At 47.7% G+C, this 12,602-nt stretch overlaps 1 protein-coding gene across 1 annotated transcript; it reads left to right on the top strand.

The window, feature by feature from the left end:
- Window positions 1–7,245: 7,245 nt before the first annotated feature.
- LOC119292507 (telomerase Cajal body protein 1-like) lies at window positions 7,246–9,754 on the top strand. The gene is made up of 6 exons (XM_037571325.1): window positions 7,246–7,279; window positions 8,350–8,360; window positions 9,046–9,195; window positions 9,259–9,325; window positions 9,425–9,535; window positions 9,636–9,754. Exons 1-6 carry the CDS (start codon window positions 7,246–7,248, stop codon window positions 9,686–9,688), a joined length of 426 nt encoding a protein of 141 aa, XP_037427222.1. The 3' UTR covers window positions 9,689–9,754.
- Window positions 9,755–12,602: the final 2,848 nt, after the last annotated feature.

The following is a 12,602-nucleotide window of genomic DNA, read 5'->3' as shown; positions in this document are numbered from 1 at the left end:
CTTCGCCAAGCTCGACTTCACCACCTACGATGGCACCGAGGACCCCTGAGCTGGCTTAAGAACCAATTTTTCTGGGGGCAACGCACGCTCGCGTCGGACCGCACCTGGCTCGCGTCATATCACCTCCGAGGCGCCGCACAGACTTGGTATTACGCTCTCGAGCAGGACGAGGGCGGCATGCCCCCATGGGAGCGCTTTCGCGAGCTCTGCCTCTTACGCTTCGGGCCGCAGATACGCGGGAGCTGACTGGCAGAGCTTGGCCGCCAACCCTTCACCTGCACGGTGCAGGACTTCGCCAATCGCTTCCAGGCCCTGGCGTGCCACGCGCCCGGCGTGACGGCTCGCTAGCGGGCCGAGCTCTTCGTGGGCGGTCTGTCGGCTCATATCTGTGTGGACGTGGAGCTGCGGGGACCTCAAGACCTCCAGACGGCCTGTATTATGCCCGCGCCTTTGAGCGTCGCGCGCAGGCCTTGCAGCAGGCGTCGCCGGCTTGGGGCGCCCGCCAGCCAGCCAGGCCGCCCCCGACACCACCAGTGCCGAGGCGTCCGCCTCCGTCCTCTGCAGCTACCAACGCCCCGGCCGCGACACAGCCCTTCCGCCGGCTCACCCCGGCCGAGCAGCTCGAGCGTCATCGCCAGGGGCTATGCTATAACTGCGACGAGCCCTACGTGTCGGGCCACGTCTGCCCGCGGCTCTTCTACTTGGAGGTGGCCGACTACATCGAGGAGGACACTACCACCGATGGGCTTGACGACTTGCCCGCCCCAGCTACTGCGGAGGTCGCACCGGTGCCTGCTCCGGCGACGGCTCTTGTGGTCTCCCTCCATGCCCTCGCGGGTATACGAGTGGAGCAGACTATGCTCCTCCCGGTGATGATCAACGGCGAGCGCCTCGTGGCCCTCCTGGATATGGGCTCCACCCATAACTTCCTGCCCGAGTAGACCATGCACCGCTTGGCACTTCACCCGACGGGCGGGGAGCTGCTCCGGGTCAACGTGGCTAACGGCGACCGCCTCCGATGTCATGGGATTGAGCGGAACGTCCCCATCACCATCGGCAACGAGCACTTCACTATCACGTGCGCCGGCATCGACTTGGGCTGCTTCGACTTCATCCTCGGCGTCGACTTATTGTGGACCCTGGGTCCCATCCTCTGGGACTTCGACGCCATGACGATAACCTTCCAGCGCCTGGGTCACCGCATCCGATGGGAGGGCGTGGGTGGCGCCTCACCAGCAGCGCCGCATCTGCAGCTGACGGCGACTGTTGCAGGGCCCGAGCACCCCATGTTGGATCATCTCTTGCAGCAGCACCACGACCTCTTCAACGAGCCCCTGGGCCTTCCACCAGCTCGGGCGTACGACCACCGCATTCACTTACTGCCAGGCACAGCACCTATGGCGATGCGCCCTTACCGCTACCCCCAGTTGCAGAAGGACGAGATGGAGCGGGAATGCACAGTCATGCTCGCCTTGGGCATCATCCGGATCTCTACCTCGCCGTTTTCGGCGCCGCTCCTCCTTGTCCGCAAGGCGGACGACACGTGTCGTTTCTGCATCGACTATCGTGCTCTTAACGCCCAGACGCTCAAGGACAAATTTCCCATTCCGCTCGTCAACGAGCTACATGGGGCACGCTTCTTCACCAAGCTCGACCTCCGTTCAGGCTACCACCAGGTGCGGATGCACCCGGACGATGTCGCGAAGACGGCGTTGCGGATTTATCACAGCCACTTCGAGTTCTTGGTGATGCCTTTTGGTCTCTCCAACGCCCCGACAACCTTTCATGCCTTGATGAACGATGTTCTTCGCCCCTACTTGCACCGGTTTGTGCTTGTTTTCTTTGATGACATTCTTATCTACAGTGCCTGGTGGGCGGAGCACCTTCAGCACGTTGCCATCGTCTTCAACAAGCTTCGAGCGCACCATCTTCACCTCAAGCGCTCGAAGTGCTCGTTCGGCACGCCTTCGGTCGCCTACCTCGGCGACGTCATATCGGCTGAGGGTGTCGCTATGGATGCTGACAAAGTGGCGGCTGTCGCGGCCTGGCCGACGTCGCACTCGCCGCGGGCCCTACGAGGCTTCCTGGGCCTCGCGGGGTACTACCGGAAATTTATTCGGGAGTTCGGTGTCAATGCATCCCCGCTCACACGCCTGTTGCGCCGCGACGCCTTCGCCTGGGATGCTGAGGCGTTCGAGGGCCTCAAGTGGGCCCTCACTACGGGTCCGGTCCTCCAGATGCCCGACTTCGACAAGCCGTTCATGGTGGACTGCGAAGCCTCGGGCATAGGGTTTGGCACCGCCCTTCATCAGGGCGACGGGCCGCTTGCATTCTTTAGCAAGCCCTTCGCTGCGCGCCATCATAAGCTCGCGGCCTATGAGAGGGAGCTCATTGGCTTGGTGCAGGCCATGCACCACCAGCAGCCGTATCTCTGGGGAGGTCGTTCTGTATCCGCATGGATCACTACAACCTCAAGTTCTTATTGGACAAGAGGCTTTCCACCGTGCCGCAGCATCAGTGGACCAGCAAGCTCTTTGGCTTCGACTTCACTGTCGAGTATCGTCTGGGTCGCCTCAACACCGTGGCCGACGCACTTCCCGCCGCGACGCCGACCACCACTCGGACGCCATCGACTCCGCGGGGGCGGCCCTCTGCATTCGCTCGGGGCCCTCCTTCGCCCTCATTGACGACATCCGCAGGGCCACCACGGACGCTCCGGACACTCAGCTCCTTCGGCAGCACCTCGACACTGGCGACCTGGAGGAGCCGTGGCGCTTGGCGGATGGCTTGCTCCTGCATGGGCGCCGGCTCTTCGTGCTGGATCACGGCGACCTCCGTCACCAGGTCCTGCTGCTGGCACACTCAGCCGGCCACGAGGGCGTGCAGAAGACCCTCCATCGTCTCCGCGCCGATTTATACATCCCCGGCGACCGGGCCCTGGTACGTGATTGGGTGCGGTCTTGCCTGACGTGCCAGCGCAACAAGACGAAGACGCTGCAACCGGCAGGGCTGCTCCAGCCCCTGGAGGTTCCCTCTCAGGTATGGGCCGACATCTCCATGGATTTCATCGAGGGCCTTCCCAAGGTGGGCGGCAAGTCCGTCATCCTTACGGTGGTCGACCGCTTCTCCAAGTACGCGCACTTCATCGCACTCGGCCATCCCTACACTGTTGCCTCCGTGGCGCGTGCCTTCTTTGATGGCATCGTCCGCCTCCACGGCTTCCCCTCTTCGATCGTCAGCGACCGGGACCCAGTGTTCACGGGGCATGTCTGGCGCGATCTCTTCCAGATGGCGGGCATGAAGCTGCGCCTAAGTACGGCCTTCCATCCTCGGATGGACGGCCAATCTGAGGTGGTCAACAAGGTGATTGCCATGTATTTGCGTTTGTGTTACAGGTTATCGTCCACGTGCTGGACTGGCTCGCATGGGCAGAGTACTGCTACAACACTTCATACCATTCCGCCCTGCGTGCCACGCCTTTTGAGGTGGTCTCTGGCCGCCCGTCCCCGCCCATCCTACCGGTTGACCTCAAGATGGCGAGGACGGAGGCGGCGGGCGACCTTCTTTGCAACAGGGATGAGATCCTTGCGGAGGTGCGCCAACGACTTCTCCAGGCCCAGCAGCTGTCCAAGAAATACTATGACGGCCACCACCGCCAAGCGGAGTTTGTGGTGGGCGACTAGGTGTGGCTGCGCCTCCTTCACCGCTCCACGCAGTCACTCGGCCCGCATGTGAAGCGCAAGCTAGGCCATCGCTACGTCGGGCCATTTACCGTGCTGGAACGAATCAGAAAGGTTGCCTACCGCCTTCAGCTCCCGGACGGTGCCCGCATCCATGACGTCTTCCATGTGGGGTTACTGAAGCCCTTTCGCGGGAAACCGGCGGCGATCACGCCGATGCTTCCTCCAACCTCCGACGGGCGCCTTCTACCAGGACCGGCGAAGGTGTTGCAGGTCCAGCAACGTCGCGGGGTGTGGCATTTGTTGATCTAGTGCAAGGCCTTCAGAAGGAGGACGCCACTTGGGAGCAGCTTGAGGAGTTCCGCCAACATTTTCCAGACTTCCAGCTCAAGGACGAGTTGTTTGCGCAGGCGGGGAGAGATGTTACGACCGGCGTCACTTATAGCCGAGAAGGCCCAATGGGCGCGTCTAGTTAGGGGCTTAGCCCAACTTATCTTATTTTTATTAGCAGCAAGGATTATATAAACAGTTGTAAGGCCACCTTCTGAAATTAAGCAATAAGTCATAACTATTGTCCGGCTCCCCTTAGGAGCTGGAACCCTAAACCCTAGCCGCCTCTCTCTCACCGCCGCCGCCTCCTCACGCGAACACGGCGCCGTCGCGCCGCCGGCCACGCCCAACCTCTAGCCATCCACCCTCCCACCCCTACAACCTACGGTCTAGGCCTGGTAGAACCCTAGTTCCTACCAACTACACTATGTTTACATTTTACGATCCTCGGTGCCTTCTTATTTTATCCAGCCATGACTTTTAAGGTTTAACTTTCCCTTTGAATTTGATCAATTGAACTTGTAGTACAACTTATTTCCCAAATCAGAGAACTTAAGCTTGAGCAGCCTATTCAAGTCATTTCTCTCTGACCTACTATAATTATGTAGAGCATTGCGGTTTCTAAGTTTTCACATGCAGAATTGTCAGATGCAGGATGCCCGATCACCTCGACCTGAGAGGCGTATATGTGTGCAGTAACTAAGAGCTTATGTGGAAGAAAAGTTAAACTGGTAAAGCAAACCTACAGTTGAGAACATAAATTGAATCCCCCGTTCCCTTTCTGTACCCAAAAAGACTCTTTCATCCAAGGAGATATAGGAACAAAATTTATCCTGATTAACGGGGATGTCTATGTAAATAGAAAGACAGATTTATGGTAAACAGTAACACTGGACACATTTTGTCGGGACCCAAACATCATCTTTATTTAGTAAAGTGGCTACATGACAAATCAAAGGCAAGAATCTAATGGGCCATCAGACTCAACTGCATAGGGAAAAAAACATGGACACCCATATTTATATTCCATTGAACATTAAAAATAGCATCAGGGCGCCATCAAAATTATTATGACTTCACTATGCATAGCAAAGGAACATCGAAAAAATATCAAGAAAAACCGCAGCCCAAGATATCACCTAAACTTGCATCCCAACCAAAAAAGAGATGAATTATAGCATGCCAAACCTCCAATTCATTAATTTGTTCAGACGGTGGTGCTTCAAAAAAAAGGAGGGAAATACATATCCATGTTTTGTTTAGTTCACAAAACTTGGCACCATATTGCTAGCTTATTCTCTGTCAAGATTACGTCGCACACAATTTGAAATGAACATTCATTGTGTGCCTTTGGGTATTGCAGAGATTGATCTAATGAAATTGATCACCTTAAGTCTGATTTAAAGCTAACAAAAATCACAATAAGATAACAGAACATAAGTTAGTGTGTCTCTGGTTAACTTAGAAACAAACCTCAATGGCTAGATCCATTTTTGTATTTTTAGTACAGTAATAATAGCCACAGCACAAACACCAAAATATGGGTAGTTCTGGAAAGGCTTTCTAAGAATCAGAATTGTTTGGGAAACACCAAAATGTTTTTTTTGGCCGAATTTTTTTCTCAAATCATTAATAGACGTGTACTTTTCACCTTTTTTTAAGGAATTCATATTTGTAGTACAGCAGTAGTCACAGCCAAACAGCGAGCCAGTCATTATCAGAATATTCAGTCTTACACTACTTTGTAGAAGCAAAATTTCACCCATTTGGTAACTTATCGACTTTAGTAAATGAATTGGACTCTGTCCTACAAGAACATGGCCCATCACTTGGCATAAACACATCGAAATAGTTCTGGGCTGATTCGACTTGAACCGGAAGATAAACAGAGGAGAGGAGGAATTCTTTCTACAAGACTTGGAAGATTCAACTAGATGACAGCGAGGTAGAAGAACTCCTGGCCATCAGCACCTCATCTTCCCTGGCTTCGCCTTCCATGTGTGATTTAGCAAGAGTCGAGCGAAGGATCTGGTGTTTACAGAGCAGACGAGGTGAAAGGAGAGGTTTTTCAGTCTGCCGATGAACTGTTCATATCGTGCCAAGGCGCAAAGACGAGAGCAAAAAACATAAAGCTAAGGAAAGCCTTTAGTCCCAAACAAGTTGGGGTAGGCTAGAGGTGAAACCCATAAGATCTCGCAACCAACTCGTGGTTCTGGAAACAATGCAAGATAGGGAAAACTATGGTTTTATTCATATCGTGCCGCCCTCCACCCACTCTCCGGCTTACATACTGCCGTGAGCCACGATATTACAGGAAACAACTATAGTACTAAGTACTCTCTTTGTAAACTTTTGTTATAAGATCGTTTAGATCACTAAAGTAACAATCTTATAAAAGTTTACAGAGGGAGTACTAACTGACATGACCATTGCTAGCTAAACTCACATTCCAGCACATCCGGCCTCTTGACTTGTAATTTGATTACTTCATATGACGCCTCCTCAACTTCTTGTAGCGTCCCCTCCTCGACACCCCAAGGTGCTCCAACATTGACATAAAAAAGAAGAGAGAAGAGGTTATTCATATGGTCTAGAAAGAAAAGACTCTGCAATAGATGGACACAACGGGAGCAGAAACACTGAACCTTTTTCAGACATTTGCACAAGCAGGCCTGGCGATTTTAGATGGTTGGATTGTTGGATTAGAGTACTGTCCAGTAGACCAGCTCCTCAACAGAGGAAGCCTTGATCTCCGGTGCAGCTAGCTGGGCGCCTTCGATTTCTCCCAGCACAACCTGCTGAACCGCCTCCTCGGCACGGCAGTCCGGCCCCTCCGTCACCACGATGCAGCCGCGGCGGCAGGAAGAGGAAGCCGGACCTCGCCGGCGGCGCAGGGCGAGCCTGCGGTCGGAGACCGCCGAAGACCATCCACTGGCCTCGGACTCGTCGGCGAGGACAAGATTCTCGTCGGCGGATCTCTTCTTCACGGCGTGCGACAGCTGGTCCACCAACGTGAGCGTCACGCTCATGCCATGGATGTCGACGCACGCCATATCCGGCACCGGCGGATGAATCGGCGAAATCGAAGACCTAAATCGAGCGAAAATCTTTGGAGCAGCAAGGACGCGGGAAGAAGAAAGAGCGCAGGGAAAGGGGATTAGGTTATTAGGGATTTGGGATTTATCGATCTGAAATACGCCTCTTGCGTAGAATACAAGCTAAATACGACTTCGTTATGCCGTATAAATTACGCGACTTCGTTATATACGGTACGCGCGTCAGGCTTATCCGCGGCCAATCCTATAGGCCGCCCGTAGTTGGGCCGGCCCATGTCCGATTGGCTGTTTCTTCGGTTTCTCTTTTTTTTCGTTCGCTATTTCTTTTCTTTTTTATTTTCTTTTTATATTATACAAAAAGTTCATCATGTGTTACGAAAATGTTTACCGCATATTAAAAAAATTCGTGTGCGTCATAAAATGTTCATTGTATGCTAAGACAATCCTTCAACATATTCTACAAAAAAGTTCAATTTGCATTTTGAAAATGTTCAGCGTACACCTAAAAATTGTTCTGTGTATTTTACAAAAGGTTTGAAGAATATTTTCAAAATGTTGACTGTACATTACAAAAATGTTCACTGTATTGAAAACCATTCACCATATATTTAAACATGTGTTTGCTGGTTCGTTCAGTGTATGGTGGCTGGACGTGGACTAGTCCGGTATTTCTTGTTTTTTCTTTCCTTTTTATTACATGTTTTCCTTGGTGTTCTTTGGTTTTCTTGTTTTTTCTTTATTTCTTCAGTGGTTTTTGTGCTTTTCTTTCTTCGTTTCTTCTCCGATTTCTCTGTTTTTGTTTTTTATTAGTTTTTTTGCTTTCTGATCAATTTTAACAGTTTTCTTCGTATTTTTGTTTCCTTCATTTTTTAGGCGTTTCTTTATTCAGTTTCTTCGGTTTTCACCGGTTTTTTTTCATTTTTCCCTTTTTCTTTCGACACATGGCTAAATTTTTAATACATATTGTATAGTTTTGGTATACATCATGGAGATTTATTTATACATGTTTAAGTCTTTTTAAATACTGATTAATATTTTATTAAAATATATGTTTTGATGTCTACTGTTTTTAACACATGTATACATTTTTTACACATTATATATTTTTTGTATACCTAAGAAAAAATTATACAATTTTATAAAAATACATGTTTCAAATATATTTTATCATGTTTCAAATATATTTTATCATTCATACTTTTTAATACATATTTTTACATTTTTTAGTACATATCAACCATTTTTTAATATAATTTTACACTTTTCAAATGCATGTTTAACAGGTCTTTGGAACGTATGTTCTGATGTCTACCTTTTTCATATACATTTTACATGTTTCATATACACTTCAAATATTTGTTATGCATATTAAGTATTTTCCTTACATGATTGACATTTTTCTTCAAACACATGTTTTTCAATTTTTGTTTGAATACAATTTTTTTCAAATACATGTTGGAATATATATTTGAATGATATCAAGATTTTTTAGACTATCCAAACAGTTTTTATTGCATTAAAAAAAATTCAATACATGATAAACATTTTTTTCAAATATATTGTTTGATGTCTACTTTTTTCATATAGGCTATACATTTTTCGTATACATCAGAAACAGCTTTACATACATGTTTAACATTTTTTCAAACGCACGATTAACAACTTTTTTGATAAATATATATTTTTGAACTTTTTTGAATATGTGTTAATTTTTGATTCAAATTCATGGTTTTGTTTAAGTAATTTTACGTTTAAAAAATATATAAAAAAGAAAAAAATATCTTGTAATTGCACACCTGATGTATACATGCATTGACTTGGATTTAGCTATGCATTGGTGATCGCTCACAAAAAAAAAAGCTAAGCATTGGAGGAGGGCGAGCCGCAAGTGAGGGAGCTGCCAGCGTTTTTGAACAAGTACAATTATTTTGTTGGATTTGGGAAGTGGAATTGATAGGTTAATCTGTCTTATTTTATAGGAATCATATTCTTCTGATTTTTGTCAAACTCTTCCCATTTTGTGTGTGCGGAATCCCTTCATTAGGTTGTACAGATCGTGTGATACTACTAATCAAAGAGTACAATTTGATATTGAGCCCTGTGGCAAGCATCTTGCCACTGGTGGGCAGGTTCGCTTCTCACGTTTTCCCTTCATTCTTGTCTTATTTCAAACCATTGAACCTTTGAAACAGGACGGCGTGGTCCATATTTACGACCTTCAAGGTGGCCAATGGGTGACAGGCTTCCAAGCAGCTGCTGGTATGTGTTTCTAAATTTCTGTCTATAGAGAAGTTTACATAACGTATATGCAATTCTTTTATAGTTCAGCCCATGTGATCTTTACCTCCTTGATCTTAGATACTGTCAACGGTTTCTCCTTCCATCCATACCTTCCTCTTGCTACAACATCGTCTGGGCACAGAAGATTTGGTATGCAAGATGAATTTGAAGAGGAATCGAGTTTGGCAGGTGTGTGCCAATGTTCTAGGCTTCAAGCATTTGTAATGTGTTTATGTTGCTTGAATGGCAGGTGCTACACACTTATTTATTATTTGTTTTGCACATTTAGGTGATGAGAACTGCTGCTCTGTCTGGAAGTTTTCTTGCTCACAAGAATCTTGAAACAACATCAAACCCTGAGCTGTGGAGGGACAGGTGAACATTTTGGACTGCAGATGCTGGAAGTACATGGTGCAAGAACTGGGTGCACTCTACCGATGATTTATCAAAGAATTCGCCGGCTTACCCTGTTCCAGGCACACAACTTTGCCAGGCTGGGTAACAAGCTGTTTTTTGGGGGATATGAGCTGATTTTTCTATTATGGCATGTACCGATGGGATTTGCGTGTTTAAACACCTTGTATGTTGGTCGATTAGGCCCCCATTGAATGCAAAGTCTTATTTACTAATGTCCTGTCATTTGCAAATTTTTGCTGCGAACTTTGTTTGCTCTGACTTCCCATAAGCCCATGGCCCACCTATGATCTTGTGTATACATCATGTACTTGGTTTTCTTTCAAGTTCCATGGCCAAAATACTTGTACTTTGTGTTTACAGAACACCCACGACTCGAGCATAACTGCAACACATTAACTAGAACACCAACTATCATGTTCTCAGCCCCAACTCCACACACAAATTGTAGAACAAAAATGACATTAACATTTTGCTAAAATGGCACACCTTCAAAGATCACATTTCAGGCTTAGTCGAGTGCAATTCTAGGGATCAATATTTTCGAAATTATCAGGCAACTAAAATTTAGCAAAATCGTATTTTTATAGCTGGACAGTAGGATAGAAAGTTCCCTAACGCCCCGCTTGGAATCGATGTATATTTATGCACCTGTATATAATTTACAGGTGTAAATCACTGAGACCACACACGATTTTCATCTGGGAAAGAAAACGAGAGAGTAGTGTACGTTTTACAGGGGTTTAGCACTGAGAAACGACAATCCAATCAGCACCTAAAGGTAGAGTCAGTCGTTGAATTGTGGAGATCTTTATGTCAGTCCATGGTCAATAAAACAATGCAGAAAATCAAATGTTTTATAAGCTAACTCCATATATAGATTATCTGCAAAAGGTAACCTTCATGTAAAATTTGTTATTCAATGAGATGGCATGCAACAACGACTTTTCACCTTTGAGATTTCAGTCTTCTTTGTTCTTGTTTAGTGGTTCTACTCTTCATTTTCCGAAAAAATGAAGGACTGGCCTCCTAGCATCCCCATCTTCGGATGCACACGACCATGCCTTAATTGATGCGAAACATCAAGAGACATATTAATATGTTAAAAAAAAACGAGACCAACATATGCTCTCATGACAACCGACATCTCGAAATGCTGCCACAAACCTGTTAGTGGAAAAAAAGCACCGACAGAACTCCAAAGCCTAACAAAGGCACTAAAGGTCAACACCTTAAAGATGTAATCATGTTTGTATGCCGATGTAAACAGCGGTTGGTGTTCCACTAGCTAGACATCTCACCTAGCCTTCACTATCTTGCTTAAATCACAACAAATATGATCATCAATAAAGATTTGACATGAATATCAATAGAAACCAATAGCTAGACAATAAACAATTTGACATATATCTTTGCTGGATCTCTCAGTTCTGATAGCAATTAAAAAAGAATGTGTTCATCTAATTGGTCAGATTAAGCCAAATCTTAAACTAAAAAATCAATACAATTTCTGAAATGTAGTGCAGTATTGGTGATAATGCAAAATGGTCTTCAGACCAAACATAACCGATGCATGTAACGCTCCATAAAAGAAAGGTAAAACCTTATAATCAATGTACGATGTGATTTGTTTTCCTTGAGAAATCATGTACTGTCCTGCTGCGAAAAAACTCCAACATGTGAGTAGCAGATACTTCATCCTACGCAGTTCCTTGATATCAGAATTTAATTTATGGTTACAACCAATAAGAAGAGATGGTTTCACAATTAAAAGAACCTGAACTATTTCTGGTTTTACAGTATTAGCAGCTGATTAACCAAAAGTTTCTTAGTTATTCCTAGGAATATCTATGTCAGAACACCTAGAGTCCACTTCCTAGAAGCAAGAAATCGGGACTGGAGTGAGCAAGGGGAGAAGACTGAACTTGTGCAGAGAAAAGGTAAAAGTGGTGCATATCTTGCCATGGGAAGGACATAGTAGCACAAAGGAAATGAGGATGATCCTGTTAGGACAACTGTATTTGCTGTAGGAACCTACGGCGGGAAATAGCTGGCCTGAAGCATTTTCAGGGCAAAATAAAAAATTAAATTCAAAGGAATTTAACAAGCAATCACGAGGTCATGGAAGTTATTATGACTACTGTTATGACTGGCGTCACTTATAGCCGGAGAAGGCCAAATGGGCACGTCTAGTTAGGGGCTTAGCCCAACTTATCTTATTTTTATTAGCAGCAAGGATTATATAAACAGTTGGAAGGCCACCTTTTGAAATTAAGCAATAAGTCATAACTATTGCCCGGCTCCCCTAGGAGCCGGAACCCTAAACCCTAGCCGCCTCTCTCTCACTGCCGCCTCCTCCTCGCGCGAACACGGCACCGTCGGCCACGCTCAACCTCTCGCCATCCACCTTTCCACCCCTACAACCTACGGTATAGGCCTAATAGAACCCTAGTTCCTACCAATCTGGTATCAGGTTGGTTCGATCATGTCCGCGCCGCAGCCCACCCCGTCCCTCCCGCTGCCAACCACATCGTTGTCTCCGCTGACCACCACGGCCGCCGCCCCGCTTCTACCCGCGCTGGTCTCCTCCGGCGCGCCCGCCCCCGCTGTCCTCACACCAGAGGAGGTGTCCGGGGCGTTGCGGGATCTCGCCCAGGCGGTCCAGGGCATCCGGCTGTACCTGGCCGGGCCCTAAGGGCCGCAACCAGCCGCGCCGCCCGTCGCCACCACCGGGCCGCCGTGGCTGCCGCGGCCCCTGGCGGTCTCCGCCGCGCCGCTGCAGCTGCCGCCGCCACCAGCTGCCAGCTCCAGGCCAGCCCTTACTACAGCGGCGGGGGTTCCG

Source organism: Triticum dicoccoides, chromosome 4B (assembly GCF_002162155.2).
Source record: "Triticum dicoccoides isolate Atlit2015 ecotype Zavitan chromosome 4B, WEW_v2.0, whole genome shotgun sequence".
NCBI classification, from domain to species: domain Eukaryota; kingdom Viridiplantae; phylum Streptophyta; class Magnoliopsida; order Poales; family Poaceae; genus Triticum; species Triticum dicoccoides.
The sequence above is the reverse complement of the archived record's forward strand: the minus strand, read 5'-3'. Positions and strand labels throughout refer to the sequence as shown.